At 47.7% G+C, this 19,566-nt stretch overlaps 1 protein-coding gene across 5 annotated transcripts in view; it reads left to right on the top strand.

Moving 5' to 3' along the window:
* Positions 1-4,022: 4,022 nt before the first annotated feature.
* VPS13D (vacuolar protein sorting 13 homolog D) overlaps positions 4,023-19,566 on the top strand; it is a 294,906-nt gene continuing 279,362 nt past the window's right edge. For 3 of the 5 annotated variants that reach the window (XR_004060385.1, XM_030942225.1, XM_030942227.1), the window contains exons 1-2: positions 9,011-9,107; positions 19,009-19,086. Coding sequence is in view for 4 of the 5 variants with exons in the window: in XM_030942225.1 (XP_030798085.1) it covers positions 9,011-9,107; positions 19,009-19,086 (175 nt within the window). In the remaining variant the exon portion in view is untranslated. Of the gene's footprint in view, positions 4,114-8,934; positions 9,108-19,008; positions 19,087-19,566 lie in introns of those variants that run through there. The other 2 variants (XM_030942226.1, XM_030942224.1) reach the window with 2 other exon arrangements.

Below are 19,566 nucleotides of genomic sequence, written 5' to 3'. Positions count from 1 at the left end.
CGGGTGGATTACTTGAGGCTAGGAGTTTGAGACCAGCCTGGCCAACATGATGAAACACCATCTCTACTAAAAATACAAAAATTAGCCGGGCGTGGTGGTACATATCTGTAATCTCAACTACTTGGGAGGCTGAGGCAGGAGAATCGCTTGAACCCGGGAGGCAGAGGTTGCAGTGAGCTGAGATCGCGCCACTGCACTCCAGCCTGGGCAACTGGGTGACAGAGACTGTCTCGAAAAAAGAAAAAAAAAAAAAAAGAAACAAAACAAAGAGTATAAAGTTTCAGTTAGACAAGAGAAAGAAGCTATAGTGATCTATTGCTCAGAATGGTGACTATAAGAAATAATACATTGCATATTTCAGAATTGCTAAAAGAGTAGGTTTTAAGGTTTTTTTGCATCCACAAAAAAAATGTTAGCTGATGGATTTGTTCATTAGCTTGATTTAATCATTCCACATTGTAAATAGATATCCAAACAGTGCACTGTACCCCATAAACATATACAATTATTTGTCAAAGCAATGTCTCATGCCTATAATCCCAGCACTTCGGGAGGCCAAGGTCCGAGGAATGCTTGAGCTCAGGGATTCGAGACCAGCCTGGACAATATGGTAAAACCCTGTCTCTACTAAAAATACAAAAATTAGCTGGGCGTGGTGGTGCATGTCAGGAATCCCAGCTCCTCGGGAGGCTGAGGCATGAGAATTGCTTGAACCTGGGAGGCAGAGGCTGCAGTGAGCCAAGATGGTGGCACTACACTCCAGCCTGGGCAACAGAGTAAGACTCTGTCTCAAAAAAACAAAAATTAGCCGGGTGTGGTAGTGCACAGGTACTGTAGCCTATAGTCCCTCTGATAGTTTTGTCTTTTCTGGAATTTCATAGAAATGAAATTATTATGGTATGTGGTCTTTGTGGTCTTTTGCCACATAGCTAATACTTTTGAGGTTCCTCCAGATCGTCCTTGCGTCAGTAGTTTGTTCCTTTTTATTGCTGAGTAGTGCTCCATTGTGTGAGTATATTGCAATTTGTTTATCCACTCTCCTATTGATGGACATGTTGATTTTTTTTTTTGGCTTTTATGAATAAAGCTGCTATGAGCATTCATGTATAAGTCTTGGTATGGGCATACGTTTTAATATCTCTTGGGTAATATCTAGCAGTGGGATTGCTGTATGGTAAATGTATATTTAAACATTTATGGGAAACTGAGGGCACCAAGATTTTCAGTCATACTGGTCAAATGAACGGTGCCCAGGAATTTGTGTTTTTTATTTTTTGAGACAGGGTCTCTGTTGCCCAGGTTGGAGTGCACAGGCATGATCATTGCTCACCGTAACCTTGAACTCATGGGCTCAAGCAATCCTCCTGCTTCCTGCTCCCAGTAGTTGGGAGTACAGGCAGGCATCACCATGCCCAACTAATTTTTTCATTTTTAAGTTTTTGTAGAGATTGGGGTCTCCTTATGTTGCACAGGCTGGTCTTGAATTCCTGGCCTCAAGCAATCCCCACCACCTCCTTGGCCTCCCTAAGTGCTAGGATTACAGGTGTGAGCCACGGTGCAGGGCCCTGTGCAGGTTATTTATTTATTTATTTTTGGATTTTTTTTTTTTTTTTTTTGAGATGGAGTCTCTCTGTTGCCCAGGCTGGAGTGCAATGGTGAGATCTCGGCTCACTGCAACCTCTGCCTCCCGGGTTCAAGCAATTCTCCTGCCTTAGCCTCCTGAGTAGCTGGGATTACAGGCGCCTGCCACCATGCCTGGCTAATTTTTGTATTTTTAGTAGAGATGGGGTTTCGCCATGTTGGCCAGGCTGGTCTTGAACTCCTGACCTCAGGTGATCTGCCTGCCTTGGCCTCCCAAAGTGCTGGGGTTATAGGCGTAAGCCACGGCGACTGGCCATATGCTTATTTATTTATTTATTTTGAGAGAGAGTCTTGCTCTATTGCCCAGGTGGGAGTGAAATAGCGTAGTCTCAGCTCACAGTAACCTCCACCTCCTAGGTTCAAGCAATTCTCCTGCCTTAGCCTCCCGAGTAGCTGGGATTACAGGCACCCAGCACCATGTCCAGCTAATTTTGTACTTTTAGTAGAGACAGGGTTTCTCCATGTTGGTCAGGCTGGTCTTGAACTCCTGACGTCAGCTTATCCACCCAAATCTGCCTCCCAAAGTGCTGAGATTACAGGCGTGAGCCACTGTGCCTGACCTGGGCCATGTGCATTTCTAACAAGCTTCCCAGGTACAGCCAGGTGTCTGTGCTAGGTGATCTGGACTTCAACGTCCTTCACCTCTGAAGGACGGCCTTCCTTCCCCCTTCTGCCTGTGGAGTTCCAGGTTTTACTCCCTAACCTCAGCCCCAGAGGAGACCCAGCATCCAGATTCTGAGAGGTTGATCCCACCATACAGAAACCCTGGTCCAGCTCAGGAGTGAGTCAGTCCACATACACCCTCATTAGATTAGCATCATGAGGGGTGGCAATTATTATGGTAAATACATGATTGTAAGCTTGCCGTCCTGCTTCCTGCATCTTCTGACTTTATATGAGCCTGAGGTCTCCCTCTTGCCCTTCTTGTGATAATGCAAGGAGGAAGTGTTCAGTTGTTCATTCATATACACTTACTGAGTCTTTTCTGTGCTAGGTAATGTTTAGGTGTTGAAGAAACACTGTGAAAGGGATACAATCTCTGTTTTCAAGGTACTGGGGAACGAACAACATACGTATAAACAACTAAGATAATCTCAGGGAGTATTAGGTTCCATGAAGAAAATACAACAGGGTAATGGAGAATGGAACTTTATTTTTATTTTTGTTTTTGAGAGGGAGTCTCGCTCTGTCTGGAGAGCAGACGGGCGATCTTGGCTCACTGCAACCTCGGCCTCCCAGGTTCAAGGAATTCTCCTGTCTCAGCTTCCCCAGTAGCTGGGACTACAGGTGTGCACCACCACGCCTGGCTAATTTTTGTAGTTTTAGTAGTGATGGGGTTTCACTATGTAGGCCAGGCTAGTCTCAGACTCCTGACCTCAAGTGATCTGCCCGCCTCAGCCTCCTGAAGTGTTGGGATTAGAGGCGTGAGTCACCCTGTCCAGCTCATAATGGAACTGGAGATAGGCAAACGTCTTTTCTGAGTGCAACATCTGAAGCCAGAGGGAGTCAGCTATATTAATATCCAGAGCTATTCTGTAGCTCTGGATTGGCCACACGAGGCTTTTGAGCACTGGAATTGTGGCCAGTTTGTACTGAGATGTGCAGTAAATATAAAATATACCCGAATTTCAAAAACTTATTATAAAAAAGTTAACATATTCTATTAGTGATTTTTTCTTTTGGCTGCATGTTGGGATGATCATATTTTGAACATATTGGATTAAATATATTAAAATGAAGTTCATTTTCTTCTTTTTCGTTTTTAAAATATGTACCAACTAGTAAATGTAAATTGCCTATGTGGCTGGCATTGTATTTCTATTGGTCTGGGGAGAAGGGTCCTAGGTAGAGAGAACGGCAAATGTACAGTTCCAAGGGCAGAAACTGAAGGATGCCGGGGCAAGGGCAGCCAGGGAAAAAGTGGCTGAAATGGGAAGGGACCAGATCTAGTGGGACCTTGGTGGCAGCTCTGTAAGGAGGTGGGTTTTAATTGAAGTACGGTTGGGACGCCATTTTAAGCAGGGAAGAGCAGGGTCTGAATTCACAGGCCCCTGTGGCTGCGAAGTTGGGAACGGACTGCGGGTGAGTGGGCCAGACGGACGGCCGATTGCACCTTTCGCGTGGATGGAAGGCAGGGTGGTTGTAGGTGGGAAGAATCCTGGGTTCCCATGCTGTCTGAACCAAAGTCATTTGTGGCCCTGCCCTCCCCTGGGACTCAGTTTCCCCACCTATAAAATAGGCCCCAGTGTTCGCAAACCCTGAAGGGGCCCGCAGCCCTGCAGGAGCCGCCGCGGGCGCCAGGGGGCACCTCCTCGATAACTCGGCGCTCGGCTGGCCAGGCACCGGCGCGTCGGCCGCTCGATTGGTCGCGTCGGGGCCGGCTGAGCGCCGCGGGCCTGCGCCATTGAGGAGCGGCGGGGAGGAAGCGCCGCGCAGCGCCGGGCTGGGGCGGGCGGCCCGGGACACCGACAGGTAGGGGCCGAGCGGTGCCGCGCCGGGCGGGTCTGGGGCCGGGAACTGCAGGGCCGGCGCGGATCCACGGGCCGCCGCTAGAGCTCCGCCTAGACCTGGGGGCACGGGCCCACCCTGGGGAGAGCGATGCTGGGAGCCTGGGGGCCCCGTCGTCCGGCCTCGGTCTGAGCCCCTCGGGGTAACCCTGGGGCGTCTGCTCCCCCGAAGGCCCCGAGCCCGCCACCTCCGGAGACCCCTGCGTCCGAGTCCCCGCCCCAGGCACAGGCTAGGAGTTGGCTGAACCTCTGGGAATCCCGAAGTCCGTGTCCTGGGGAGCCCGAGCCCCTGCCGGACGCCGGCACACTTTCTGGGGTCCCAGTAGCCTGGCGCCCTGGAATTGGGAGGTGTCAGTCCGCGCCTGTCCGCCTGAGCCGTAGTCTCAATGCAGGACCCTAGTGTGCGAGTCCCCCACGTTACGCCCAGGAGTGGGGTGTCAGTTCCCTAGAATGCCTTAGCCTTAATCAGCCACCCGAGGTCACACTCTCGGGCGGGGACATCAGGCCTAAAACTTCTCTTTACCTTTTGCCCCCCAGGGTCACGCCCTGGCCCAGCCACTCCTAGGTGTGGGATCCCGGCGCTGTTCCCTCCAGGTTTTACCTGGGTGGTGGGGTCTCTGTTCCCTGGAGGGGGCTGCGGGGTCCGAGAGCTGGGGGCGGGAAGGTTGTGGGAGCGTCTCCTTCCGGGCAGTGCCGTCCCTGTGGGGCCACAGGTCGGACAGCCGCCCCCGCCCCCTTTTTGGAGCTCCCTGGCGCCTGCAGCGCTCAGTACCGGCCGCCTCGGGGAGGGACGCCCAGCTCCGGTTGCCAGTCCTTCCTATTCCCGGTCTGGCTGCTCCTCAGGGGAGGGGCCTGGCTCAAGGTCATGCCCGGCTGTCTGCCCGCCCGTGGGCTCAGCACTCATCCCTACTGTCACCCGCCCCACTGGGTAGGGGAGCCCAGGTGGGGGTTAGTGCCAGGCAGCTGCCTAGAAGCCCTGATGGACCGGAGTGTAAACACTTTGGGATTCTGACCAGTCTGACGGCCTTTGCTGACACTGAATTCCTCAAGGGAATCCCTGAAGTGGCCTCAAGCTGGGTCCAGATGCTTAGCAGAGCAAATCATGGGTGCTTTCTGGTTTGGGCCTCAATTTTACTGACCAGGGCGCCTTACAGTGCTAATCGCTCATGCTTTTAAAACCTGTGCTTTGCATTCTTTTCCATTTAGGGCAAGTAGGGTAGGGCCTGAACTTGTTTACAAACTGACAGTTGTTTCCCTTGATTTGGAAATAATTGGTAGTTGGCACTCAGAGAGAGTTGGCATTTGGGGCCGAAATTAATGGCAATAACTACAAAAATAAAAAGTACTCTGACCTTGGCTTCTTAAGTTTGTTTGGAGTCCCCGTAGTGAGATTAGTCAGTTTCACATTTGGTGTTCACACATTTACTCCTTTAAAGTTACAATAGTGGCAAGGCACGGTGGCTCACGCTTGTAATCCCAGCACTTTGGGAGGCCAAAGTGGGCAGATCAGGAGTTGAGGTCGGGAGTTCAGACCAGCCTGGGCAACGTGATGAAACCCTGTCTCTACTAAAAATACAAAAATTAGCTGGGGATGGTGGCAGGTGCCTATAATCCCAGCTACTCAGGAGGCTGAGGTAGGAGAATCGCTTGAACCCAGGAGATGGAGGTTGCAGTGAGCCGAGATCCCATCACTGCTCTCCAGCCTGGGCGAGGGAGCAACACTCTGTCTCCAGAAAAAAAAAGTTACAATAGAGAAATGTTTCTTTTACTCAGACTGTTGATCGTTGGTTTTTAAAAAATTGTTCTTATAACCTTTTCTAAACAAATGTAGCCAATAATTAGTTTTATATAACTCTACCCTTAAAACATATCTTTATATTCCATTCGCAGAAAAAAAGAAATCTTTGGAAAGAAATTGGTCAAATATTTTACCAAATGCTGTTTTTTTCCTTCTTTCCTTTTTTTTTTTTGAGACAGAGTCTCGCTCTGTCGCCTAGGCTGGAGTGCGGTGGCGAGATCTAGGCTCACTGCAAGCTCCGACTCCTGGGTTCATGCCATTCTCCTGCCTCAGCCTCCTGAGTAGCTGGGACTACAGGCGCCCGCCACCACGCCCGGCTAATTTTTTGTAGTTTTAGTAGAGACAGGGTTTCACCGTGTTAGCCAGGATGGTCTTGATCTCCCGACCTCATGATCCGCCCGCGTCAGCCTCCCAAAGTGCTGGCATTACAGGCGTGAGCCACTGCGCTTGGCCTGTTTTTTTCTTTTTACTGTCACTGTTGACAACAAAAGTGAATCTTCTCTGGAAGTACAAGATATTGTTGACAAACGAAAGCCAGTTTTTCTAGGAGATTGAGTTCCTTCTTATGGAGGCCTTGTGCTTCAGGTAGTTGTTGGATGGCAGCCTCTCAGTTGGGACAGGTGTGTCTTCTGGCACTAAGATGAATCACTAGAGGTGGGGCAGCGTGCTTGGAAAGGATCCTGAAAGTAGGCTGGCTCCAGTGGGATGTGTGCCATGGCAAATCTGTAGTGCCTGGCAGGGTGGCTGATGACTGACATGGTGGATCAGAGCAAGATTTGAGGCTCACAGTTTCCACTGGGATCTTCTAGCTGAGCAATCTGAGAACCCAGTTAAACTTTTGTGTCTCAGTTTCCCTCATGTTGACTTTTTGTAATACTAAAATTACTTTTTTTTTTTTTTTTGCTAATACTGGTAAACACCAGTTATTATAACGGGCAGTAGTACCTACCACATCTAAATACTGTGGCTGGAGTCAGAGGATTTCTGGAGTTTGGTTTGTAATAATTGACTAAGATTGTTCATCGTATCAGTGTCATCTGGTGCCCAGGTACCGGTAATGCAGTTCCAGGACATTTAAGAACAGTGGTAAAGCACTGTCGTCTCTCTCCCGTGTATATGATTGTATAAGTGATCCTCATGAACAAATTTGAGACATTTAATTTGGGTGGCCTAAATGAGGATCATTAAAGAATGTGAATTCTCCCCCCACCCCCAACTTTATTCAGGTTTCTCTCATCAATTTCTTTTTCTTTTTCTTTTTTTTTTGAGATGGAGTCTCACTCTGTTACCCAGGCTGGAGTGTAGTGGTATGATCTTGGCTAACTGCAACCTCCGCCTCCCGGGTTCAAGGGATTCTCCTGACTCAGCCTCCCGAGTAGCTGGGATTACAGGTGCCTGCCACCATGCCTGGCTAAGTTTTGTATTTTTGGTAGAGACGGGGTTTCACCATGTCGACCAGGTTGGTTTTGAACTCCTGACCTCAGGTGATCCACCTGCCTCGGCCTCCCAAAGTGCTGGGATTCCAGGCGTGAGCCACCACTCCCGGCTTCTTTCATGAATTTCTTTTTTTTTTTTTTTGAGACGGAGTCTCGTTCTGTCGCCCAGGCTGGAGTGCAGTGGCTGGATCTCAGCTCACTGCAAGCTCCGCCTCCCGGGTTTACGCCATTCTCCTGCCTCAGCCTCCTGAGTAGCTGGGACTACAGGCGCCCGCCACCTTGCCCGGCTAGTTTTTTTGTATTTTTTAGTAGAGACGGGGTTTCGCCGTGTTAGCCAGGGTGGTCTCGATCTCCTGACCTCGTGATCCGCCCGTCTCGGCCTCCCAAAGTGCTGGAATTACAGGCTTGAGCCACCGCGCCCGGCCTCTTTCATGAATTTCATTCGGACAATCTCCTAGGGCATTTTCTGTCTTAATCTAGGATAAGGTTTCTTAATGTTGGCTCTGTTGACATTTGGGTTGGATAATTTTTTTGCTGTGGGAGCTGTCTTGTGCATTTTAGGTTTAGCAGCTTCCATGGTCTTTATTCACAAGATGCTGGTAGCAGCCCCTATGTCATGATCAAAAATGCCTCTAGGCCGGGCGCGGTGGCTCAAGCCTGTAATCCCAGCACTTTGGGAGGCCGAGACGGGCGGATCACGAGGTCAGGAGATGGAGACCATCCTGGCTAACAGGGTGAAACCCCGTCTCTACTAAAAAAATACAAAAAACTAGCCGGGCGAGGTGGCGGGCGCCTCTAGTCCCAGCTACTCGGGAGGCTGAGGCAGGAGAATGGCATAAACCCGGGAGGCGGAGCTTGCAGTGAGCAGAGATCCGGCCACTGCACTCCAGCCTGGGCGACAGAGCGAAACTCCATCTCAAAAAAAAAAAAAAAAAAAAATGCCTCTGGACATTACTAAATTATGCCCATATTAGAACCTCTGATCAGGGTGGTCTAATCCCGAGGTAAATCACCATAAGTGAACAATGGACAGTTACACTGAAAAGATAGACAGCTTTGAGTTGTAGGTAATTTTTGGTAAATTTAAGAGTGACTGTTCCCTGAAGCAGCATCAGAATGTAGATGTTTTGGTTTGCCTCCAGTTACTGAAGGGGGCATCTTACAGAGCTTCTTGCCTCATATTTTAAAACATCTGCGGCTAGGCGCAGTGGCTCACGCCTGTAATCCCAGTACTTTGGGAGGCTGAGGCGAGTGGATCACCTGAGGTCAGGAGTTTGGGACCAGGCTGGTCAACACAGTGAAACCCCATCTCTACTAAAAATAGAAAAAATCAGCTGGGTGTGGTGGTGGGCACCTGTCATCCCAGCTACTGGGGAGGCTGAGGCAGGAGAATCGCTTGAACCCGGGAGGCAGAGATTGCAGAGAGCCGAGATCGTGCCGCTGCACTCCAGCCTGTTCTTTGCATTCATCTACCTTCAGGCAGGTAGGGGATGAAATTGGCTTAGAAAATCATTCAGTTTTTATGTTGATTTTCATTATTTTCCTTTCACAGATTTTTCTGTGACCATGAAAGAGAGAAATAAAGAATGATCCATGATTTCTAAACACCTTTTCCTGAGGATATAGTCATGTTGGAAGGCCTTGTAGCCTGGGTTCTCAATACCTATTTGGGGAAATATGTCAATAACCTGAACACTGACCAGCTCTCCGTTGCACTTCTGAAAGGTGAGTATTCCTCTGGGTGAGGTACAGCTTTACAGGTGGCATTTCTGTTTTTGTATTTTTTTTGTTGTACTGAGAATCTTAAAACTTAATGCCCAGATGGCTTTGTACTAAATGTGTGTAAAAGGTCCCATATGACCCTGATGATTATTACAGAGTAACTTTATAGCTATATTGTTGTAGATTTTAAGGAACTATTAAATATTAAAAAAAAAAAAAAAAAGCAAAATAAGCTATACTACTGGTGACTGTGCTTAGTCCCAGTTAATTTTTTAGCTTTATGAAGCTTTGTGGAGGCAGCCACAATGTACTGACAGTAGCATTGATTTTGGCTTCAAATACTGTTTTGTCATTTATTAACTATGTGAACAATAGGTCATATTGAAATTCTAAGCCTCAGTTTCTTTAGACAGAGATACCTCCAGAGGGTTGCTATAAGGATCAACTGGAATAACATTTAAAGTCCCTAGCCTGCTGGCATATAGTAGTCCCTCAATAAAAGTTTTAAAATTGATTACTGTGAGATGTTCAACAGAATTTCTGAGGTTTTGGCTTGCTTAATAGTAAGTACCTGAAGCTTGAGACATTTTACCCTTTACAGGCCTAGACTTGGTAAATGCAGTCCCTGACTTGGCATGGGAATTTGAAAGCTGCATTTTCTCCCTTTCCTTGTTTTAATTTAAATTCTCTTTGCTCAACTCAAAATGGAGCTTTTTAACATATGTAGAAAGAGAAGAAAGTCAGTCTGCAAGTGTGTAAAATCTTAGGAAATGGAAAGGAGACTTCAAATACAGTGAAACCTCACCTTCGTGGATGTGAGTTTTGGTAAGTGGACGAGGACAGGTTAGAGGGAACAGTGACACAGCTGTTTGCATAGTCTGAGAATAGAGTACCAGTGGTTCACCTGTTCCTTTAAATGTGTTGCTTTCCGGCGGAGCGTGGTGGCTCACACCTGTAATCCCAGCACTTTGGGAGGCCGAGGCAGGCGGATCACCTGAGGTCATGAGTCTGAGACCAGCCTGGCCAACATGTTGAAACCTCTGTCTACCAAAAATACAAAAATTAGCTGTGCGTGGTGACGGGCGCCTGGAATGCCAGCTACTCGGGAGGCTGAGGCAGGAGAACCGCTTGAAACTGCAAGGCGGAGGTTGCAGTGAGCTGAGATCACGCCACTGCACTCCAGCCTGGGCAACAAGAGTGAAACTCCATCGCAAAAAAAAAAAAAAAAAAAAAAGTGTTGCTTTCCATGTTTTTCTGACCAAATGATTGTAGCAGCGATAGGCCATGGGCAAAGCTGTCATGGTTATGCCTCCCCACTCTCTTCCTTTCCTTTCCTATTCTGGTTTCCCTCTTGTCCTGAAACAGGAGCTAAGTGGAAAGCAAGAGTGAGCAGTCTGTCAGAGAAGAGGATGCGTTCAGAGTGCGATAGTAGTGTCAAGTTCACCTCTCTGGTCTCTTATTGAAGTTTTCAGACCACTGTGAAGCTAACTACGTTGTATGAGGTGTAGGTAACAGGGCCTAGAAAGAGAGCTGCAGGCCGTGACCCTGCTAATCAAAGAGCTGGTTCTGTCGGGAGTGATATGGCAACAGCATTTGCTGAAGAAATGAATAAATAGCAATGGATGATATCTGATGTGTTACAGAGTTGTACTAACATTGCTCAGCAGTTTTAGAATATATCTTGTAACAACAACTGTGTTTATCTATCTGGTACCTTAAACTGCTTTTCTGCCCTTATTTCCTTTCTAAAAACATTATTCTTTATGGCTTTTAATGAACCTGTTGAACTTGAAGAATATTTCTCTGCAGGATAGAAAAATGCTTTTTCTTTCATAACTAGTGTTAGTATGGTACCTGATGCTTATGGATCCAAAGCACATCACAGAGCTTGGCCAGAAACATCTTGGGAGCACGGAAGTGTACTGAGGGAATGGCTTCGTAAAGAAGTTGGTTCATCTGCTTGTTCATCTCTGACACAGTTAAGCAGTGTGTGGGGATAGAGAGGGTACTAGATAGGAATGAGAATGTTCTTTCTGTTTTTTCAGACAGGGTTTCTTTTTGTCGCCCAGGCTGGAGTGCAGTGGCGTGATTGCACCTCACTGCCACTTTGACCTTCTGGGCTCAAGCAATCCTCCTGCCTCAGCCTCCCAAGTAGCTGGGACCACAGGCATGCAACACCACGCCCAGCTAATTTTTGTATTTTTTTGGTAGAGATGGGATTTCACCATGTTGCTCAGGCAGGTCTCAAACTTCTGAGCTCAAGTGATCCTCCCACCTGGGCCTCCCAAAGTGCTGGGATTACAGGCGTCATCCACTGCACCCGGCTGAGAATGTCATTTCAATCTATCTACAGATATTTACTGTTCTAGATGCTTTGAGAGATGCAAAGGGGACTGAAATAGTGGTCAAGGGTATTGATTCATTTAGCTAAACTATGTGTTTGAATCACAGTTCTTCCATTTACCAGTAATGTGGGCAGGTTACTCAGTTTCTTCATGCTTCACTCTCCCTTTCTGTAAATTGGAGATAATAATGAACTATCTCGTAAGGTTCTGAGGACTGAGAAATTAATGTGGGTCAGAGAGCTTAGAGCTGTTCTTGGTATATTGTAGGCTCTCAGACAATGTTAGTTATCATCATCCATCCTCATGGTCATATCTGTGTGATTGGATTGGCTGGCAGTTTGGACTTCAAAGAGATTGTATATATATGTGTGTGTGTGTGTGTGTGTATATATATATATATATGATTGTATCCACATACGAAAAGTAGCAAAATGCAAAGTAACATGAGTTGTTTAAGAATGGAGATAGACTTAAAGACAAATAAACAAAATACAGAGTAACATGAGAGGATCACCTGAAGCCAGGAGTTCAAGACTAGCCTGGGCAACATGGTGAGATCCCTTTTATACAAAAAAAAAAAAAAAAAAAAAAAAATTCACTGGGTGTGGTGATGCGTGCCTGTGGTCCCAGTTACTTAGGAGGCTGAGGTGGGAGGATCGCTGGAGCTGGAGAGGTTGAGGTTGCATGGAGTTGTGTTCCCTCCACTGCACTCTAGCCTGTGTGACAGAGCAAGACCCTTTCCCCCCAAACATTTTCACTTGTTCAGTCATTCAAAAACATTTATTGAGGCCGGGTGTGGTGGCTCACACCTGTAATCCTAGCACTTCGGGAGGCCAAGGCCAGAGGATCACCTGAGGCCAGAAGTTTAAGACTAGCCTGGGCAACGTGGTGAGATCCCTTCTCTGAAAAAAAAAATTAGCTGAGTGTTGTGGTGCACACCTGTGGTTCCAGCTACTTGGGAGGCTCAGGTGGGAGGATTGCTTGAGCCTAGGAGGTCAAGGCTGCACTGGGCTGTGTTCTTGCCATTGCACTCCAGCCTGGGCAGCAGAGCAAGACCCTGTTTCAAAAAAAAAAGTTCAGTCATTCAAAAACATTTATTGATGCTGGGCATGGTGGCTCACACCTGTAATTGCAGCACTTTGGGAGGCCAAGGTGGGCAGATCACTTGAAGCCAGGAGTTCTAGACCAGCCTGGGCAACATGGTGAAACCCCATCTCTACTAAAAATATAAAAGTTAGCAGGGAGAAACTAATATTATTTATTTGTATTGTTGTGAGGATTAAATGAGATAATGTGTATGAAGTGCTTGGACACAGTAAGACCACACTAAATGGTAGCTGCTATTCTTTTCTTTTTTTTTTTTTTTCATTTGAGAGAGAGTCTCACTCTGTTACCCAGGCTAGAGTGCAGTAGTAGGATCATAGCTCACTGCAGCCGTGAACTTTTGGGCTCAAGCGATCCTCCTGCCTCAGCCTCCAGGGTAGCTGGGACTATAGGTGCATGCCACCATGCCTGGGTAATTTTTTACTTTTTGTAGACACAGGGTTTCACTAAGTTGCCTAGGCCGGTCTGCAACTCTGGGCTCAAGTGATCCTCCTGCTTGACCTCTTAAAGTGCTGGGATTATGGGCATGAACCACCGCATCCATCTTCTTATTCCACCTCTATAGTCCCTGATCTTAGAGGACTGTTAACCTGTTTGGGAGACAGATTATATAGTAATACAAGGGAGTGTAGATGAAATGGTTATTCTGGAAATACAGGCATCATGCGAGGGGTGTGAAGGAAGGGAGCTGTCCATTCTGCCTGCAGGACTCTGGGAAGGTTATGGAGATAGCTTTTTGAGTGGATCTTTTTCTTTTTCTTTCTTTTTTTTTTTTTTGGAGACAGGGTCTTGCTCTATCACCCCAGGAGTGTGGTGGCACCATCACGGCTCACTGCACCCTCAACTTCTCTGGGCTCAAGCGATCTTTCCATTTCAGCCTCCTGAGTAGCTGGGACTACAGGCATGTACCACCATAGGTCCAGCTATTTGTTTTATTTTTTGTAGAGATAGGGTTTTACTATGTTGCCAAGGCTGGTCTTGAACACTTGGGCTCAAGCAGTCCTCCTGCCTTGGCCTCCCAAAGTGCTGGGATTATAGGCGTGAGCCACTGCACCCAGCCTTGAGTGGATTTTAGCAGGATTTCCATAGGTGGCCCTGGGCAGGTCCCCACATTCCAGGTGGAATGCACCCTGTGAGCAGAGGCTGAAAACTTGCAGGGTGTTTTTGAAATGGTTTGGGGCCAGAAGGTAGGTGGCTCATGCCTGTAATCCCAGCACTTTTGGAGGCTGAGGTGGGTGGATCACCTGAGGTCAGGAGTTCAAGGCCAGCCTGGCCAAGATGGCGAAACCCCGCTTCTACTAAAAATATAAAAAAAATTAGCCAGGCACGGTGGCAGGCACCTATAATCGCAGCTACTCAGGAGGCTAAGGCAGGAGAATCGCTTGAACCCAGGGGGCGGAGGTTACAGTGAGCTGAGACCGCACCACTGCACTCCAGCCTGGTTGACAGAGTGAGACTCTGTCTCAAACAAAAAAAAGAAGGTAGAGGCTGCCAGTACCATGTCAGAGTCTGAACTTCACCCTGGGGCATATCGTATATTTGTAACCCAAAACTTCCATTCCCTCCTTTTTGTTTTTATAAGCGCTGAACCTTAGGTTGATTCTTTAACCTGGAGCAGAGGGAAGAGAATTCAGTAACCATTAGAAATTACTAAGAAATGACCAACCTCTAAATTACTCCCAGTTTAGTGAGTAGATTTCTTGCCTGAGATGAGGAGTTTTTGGATGAGACATCCGTGAGTAAGTCTGTAATGTCTGCCTGGAGTAAGTGACCAACATTATCATTTCTAAAGCACTCAGTACTTTGGGTGCTTTTCTGCTTGGATCTTTGGAGGGACCTTTCCCTGCAGGGCCAGTCGTGGGTGCATATTTGAGTGGGTGGGGACTAGGAAATCTTCAGTCTTAAACCATGGCTGTTCTGGTTCGCCAGATTCCTTTGCTTTTGGCTTGGTGTAGGCTGTTTCTTCTCATTTTTTCCTTTACATTCTCTCTGTCCTTTCTAGATCTTCTCCTTTGCCCTCCATGCTTCAGCTTTAATTTTTCGTGATATGAGTTGCCTGTAATTCCCTTTACTTTCCCAAGGTTGTACAACTGCCAGGGAAGCCCAGAGCTCACTTGCCTTTGTGACAGATTTGGGCATTGAAAAATAAGGTGGCTCGGGCTGGGTGCAGTGGCTCACACCTGTAATTCCAGCACTTTGGGAGGCCAAGGTGGGTAGATCACTTGAGGTCGGGAGTTCAAGACCAGCCTGATCAATGTGGTGAAACCCTGTCTCTACTAAAAATACAGAAAATTAGCCGGGTGTTGTGGCAGGCGCCTGTAGTCGGGAGTAGTAGTAGTCCCTACTCGGGAGGCTGAGACAGGAGAATCACTTGAATCCAGGAGGCGGAGGTTGCAGTGAGCCGAGATCGCGCCATTGCACTCTCACCTGGACGACAAAAGCGAGACTCCATCTCAAAATAAAAATAAAAATAAGGCGGTTCGAAGTGTAAATCATGCTATTCAAAAGAAGAAACTATTGAATTGCCACCTTTTTTTTTTTTTTTTTTTTTTTTTTTTTTTTTTTTTTTTTTTTGAGGCGAAGTCTCGCTCTGTCGCCCGGACTGGAGTGCAGTGGCCGGATCTCAGCTCACTGCAAGCTCCGCCTCCCGGGTTTGCGCCATTCTCCCGCCTCAGCCTCCCGAGTAGCTGGGACTACAGGCGCCCGCCACCTCGCCCGGCTAGTTTTTTTTTTGTATTTTTAGTAGAGACGGGGTTTCACTGTGTTAGTCAGGATGGTCTCGATCTCCTGACCTCGTGATCCGCCCGTCTCGGCCTCCCAAAGTGCTGGGATTACAGGCTTGAGCCACCGCGCCCGGCCTGAATTGCCACCTTTAAGTCTATTTCAACTAAGGGAAACGTTTCATGATGTTTTTTCCCCTTATATTCATTTTCTCCCCAAATGTGGATATGGGGTTGTTTCACTGGGGTTATAAACTTTTCCTTTCCGTTAGTCTTAAGGTATGGTGGTGGGGTGGGGGGGCATGGCCCATGTGGACAAATATTCCTGCAAAAATCAAAAAATAAGTTGATTGTATTTGTTCAGAATCTGCCAAGTTGCTAGATTTGAATTTTCTTTTTTTTTTCCCCCTTTTTCTTTTTAGAGACAGGGTCTAGCTCTGTTACCAAGGCTGGAGTGCAGTTGTGCGATTATAGCTCACTGCAGCCTGGACCTCCTGGGCTCAAGCGATCCTCCTGCCTCAGCCTCCCCAGTAGCTGGGACTACAGGTGCATGCTACCATGCCTGGCTAATTTTTAAAAATTTATTGTAGAGTTGGGGTCTTGCTCTGTTGCCCAGGCTGGTCTTGAACTCCTGGGCTCAAGCGATTCCCCCGCCTCAGCCTCCCAAAGTGCTGGGATTACAGGTGTGAGCTGCCGCACCTGGCCTGAATTCTTTAGAAACCAGTAACCCGAAGTCCTGAACAGTCATTTAAAGGGAAACATAATCACGTTTTCTGCATTATTTTGTACTTGGAGTAAAAGGCTCTCTTGCATTTCTTACCAAATAATGGTTGTTGTCTGTACTCCCTGTTCTTGAAAAATGTGTATCTCAGATAGACTTAGGTTGCTCAAAAATTGCCTTTTGTCGCTCAATTTTGTAAAAACAATCGCAGTGATTTAAGGATGGGGACTCTGCCTTCTCTTTTTGCATTTCCAGTGGCCATCACAGTGCCTCCCACAGAGCAGGGCTCTGTATACGTGAGGGCGAATGGCTTGCATAGCCAGGAGAGTGATGGATCTAGCTGCCCTCCTGTCTATTCACTTTTGGGTTTAAGTCATAAAAGCTGGGTCTGAAAAGAATTTTCAGTGGTGGTCCCGTGTCCGGAATTGGTGGGTTCTTGGTCTCACTGACTTCGAGAATGAAGCTGGGAACCCTTGCGGTGTTACAGTTCTTAAAGATGGGTTGTCCGGAGTTTGTTCCTTCAGATGTTCAGATGTGTCTGGAGCTGCTTCTTTCTGGTGGGTTCGTGGTCTCGCTGTCAGGAGTGAAGCTGCAGACCTTCGTGGTGAGTGTTACAGCTCTTAAAGACAGCACGTTTGGAGTTGTTTGTTCTTCCTGGTGGGTTCGTGGTCTCGCTGGCTTCAGGAGTGAAGCTGCAGACCTTCGCGGTGAGTGTTACAGCTCATAAAGGGAGCGTGGACCCAAAGAGTGAGCAGCAACAAGATTTACTGCAAAGAGCGAAAGAACAAAGCTTTCACAGTGTGGAAGGGGACCGGAGCAGGTTGCCACTGCTGACTGGGGCAGCCTGCTTTTATTCCCTTATCTGGCCCCACCCACATCCTGCTGATTGGTCCATTTTACAGAGAGCTGATTGGTTTGACAGAGTGCTGATTGGTACATTTACAATCCTTGAGCTAGACACAGAGTCGCAGAGTGCTAGTTAGCTAGATACAGAGTTAGCTAGATACAGAGTACCAATTGGTGCATTTATAAACCTTGAGCTAGACACAGAGTACCGATTGGTGTATTTACAAACCTTGAGCTAGACACAGAGTGCTGATTGGTGCATTTACAATCCCTGCACTAGACACAGAGTCAGAGTGCTAGTCCTCCAAGGCTCCCCTAGGTTAGCTAGATACAGAGTACCAGTTGGCGTATTCACAAACCCTGAGCTAGACACAGAGTGCTGATTGGTGTATTTACAAACCCTGAGCTAGACACAGAGTGCTGATTGGTGTATTTACAAACCCTGAGCTGGACACAGAGTGCTGATTGGTGTATTTACAAACCCTGAGCTAGACACAGAGTGCTGATTGGTGTGTTTACAAATCCTGAGCTAGACACAGCGTGCTGATTGGTGTATTTACAAACCCTGAGCTAGACACAGAGTGATGATTGGTGCACATACGATCCTCCGGTTAGATATAAAAGTTCTTCAAGTTCCCATCCAGTTCAGGAGCCCAGCTGGCTTTGCCCAGTGGATCCTGCACACCGCTGTAGGCAGAGCTGCCTGCCAGTGTGGAGCTGTGCCTGCACTCCTCAGTCCTTGGGCTGTCGCCCAGACTGGACGCCAGGGAGCAGGGGGCGGTGCCTGTCAGGGAGGCTCAGGCCGCCTGGGAGCCCACCGCAGGGGGAGGAGCTCAGACACCTCAGGCTGCGGGTCTGAACCCTGCCCCATGGGGAGGCAGCTAGGGCCTGGCGAGAATTTGAGTGCGGTGCCAGCGGGCCAGCACTGCTGGGGAACCCCGCGCAACCTCCGCAGCTGCTGGCCCGGGTGCTAACCCCGTCACTGCCCTGGCCCGGTGCCGGCCGGCAGCGCCGTGTGCGGGGCCTGCTGAGCCGGCGCCCGTGCCCACCAGAACTCACACCGACCAGCCAGCGCAGCACGCAGCCCGGGTTCCCGCCCGGTTCCCGCCCGCGCCTCTCCCTCCACACCTGCTGGCAAGCAGAGGGAGGAGGCTCCGGCCTCAGCCAGCCCAGAGAGGGGCTCCTACGGTGCTGTGGCCGGCTGAAGGGCTCCTCAAGCGCCCCCAGAGTGGACGCTGAGGCCGAGGGGGCGCTGAGGACTGCTACACATTGTCACCTCTCAGTCCTGTTCCTTCCTTTGCTTTCTGATCAGTTATTGCACTTGTAAGTAGAGGTGCTAAGAAGTTCTCCCAGAAGAGAAGAGTGTAATTCCTTTTGAAGACCAGTTTCATTTAATTAGATCATAGACTTTTGAATACTGTATGTGCTATACTCATTTTGGGGAGGGATTGAGGGTGGAAGGAACTTGTTAGAAACTGCAAGTTTCTGTGCTTCAATCCCAGAGATTCTGAGTTAGTTGGTCTGTGGGTGGGGCCCAGGAGCCTGCATTTCATCCTAGGTGAGTCAGATTTTGATGTTCCTCTGGTAAATATTAGCCTAAGCGAGGGGTCAGCAAAGGGGCCAGCGGGCCAGATCTGGCCTGCAGACTAAGAATGGGTTTTGCATTTTTAAAGGTTCATAAAAAAAAATAAAAGGAGAATACGCAACAGACATCATATAAACCCTAAAATATTTACTATCTGGCCTGTTATGGAAAATGTAACTCTTGGTCATAACTCTTCATCAGTGCCTAAGCTTCAGCTCTCATGTAGATGTTAGAGCCGATGGCCTGGAAATTCATTTAGATGAAGTGTATGGGCTGGTGGTAGCACTACACATGATATAGCCTGTTCTAGATGTAAAACTTTAACCTACACATGATATAGCCTGTTCTAGATGTAAAACTTTCCCTTTAACCTACACATGCTATAGCCTGTTCTAGATGTAAAACTTTCCCTTTAACCTACACATGATATAGCCTGTTCTAGATGTAAAACTTTAATCTACAGATGATGTAGTCTGTTCTAGATGTAAAACTTTTCCTTTAACCTTCAATGCTTTACACACAGTAGTAGGTAGCCTACTGTATTTGTTAAATGGATATTTCATGATGCTGTTTTTATTTTTAGGTGCTGTTGAATTAGAAAACTTGCCATTAAAGAAAGATGCCTTGAAAGAATTGGAATTACCATTTGAAGTCAAAGCTGGTATGTGGAACTAAAGGACGGGGAGGAAATTTGAGTCTTAAATTGTTTGGGATGTGAAAACTGAGAGCCCTGGAGTTTGTATCAATTTGATCAGTTAGAGGAAGGATATAGCAAATGTTAGAGTTTATGCCAGTCTTAGAGTGTGGTCTTTGGGCCACTCGTATCAGGATGACCTTGTGATGGTGGTAGGGAGGTCAGGTGATCCCCAGACCGACTGAATCAGAATCTCTGAGGGAATGTCGTTGAACTTACGTGTTTAATAAGCACTCCAGGTGATTCTTATGTTTCCTAAAATGTGAGAACCTCTGTTCTACATTCAAGGTTTCCTTTTCTTTCCCCTTTCATTTTTCTTTTTTCTTTTCCTTTTTTTTTTGAGACGGAGTCTCGCTCTGTCACCCAGGCTGGAGTGCCGTGGTGCGATCTCGGCTCACTGCAACTTCTGCCTCTCGGATTCAAGCAATTCTTCTGCCTCAGCCTCCA

This window comes from Rhinopithecus roxellana, chromosome 12 (assembly GCF_007565055.1).
Source record: "Rhinopithecus roxellana isolate Shanxi Qingling chromosome 12, ASM756505v1, whole genome shotgun sequence".
Lineage (NCBI taxonomy): Eukaryota > Metazoa > Chordata > Mammalia > Primates > Cercopithecidae > Rhinopithecus > Rhinopithecus roxellana.
The sequence above is the reverse complement of the archived record's forward strand: the minus strand, read 5'-3'. Positions and strand labels throughout refer to the sequence as shown.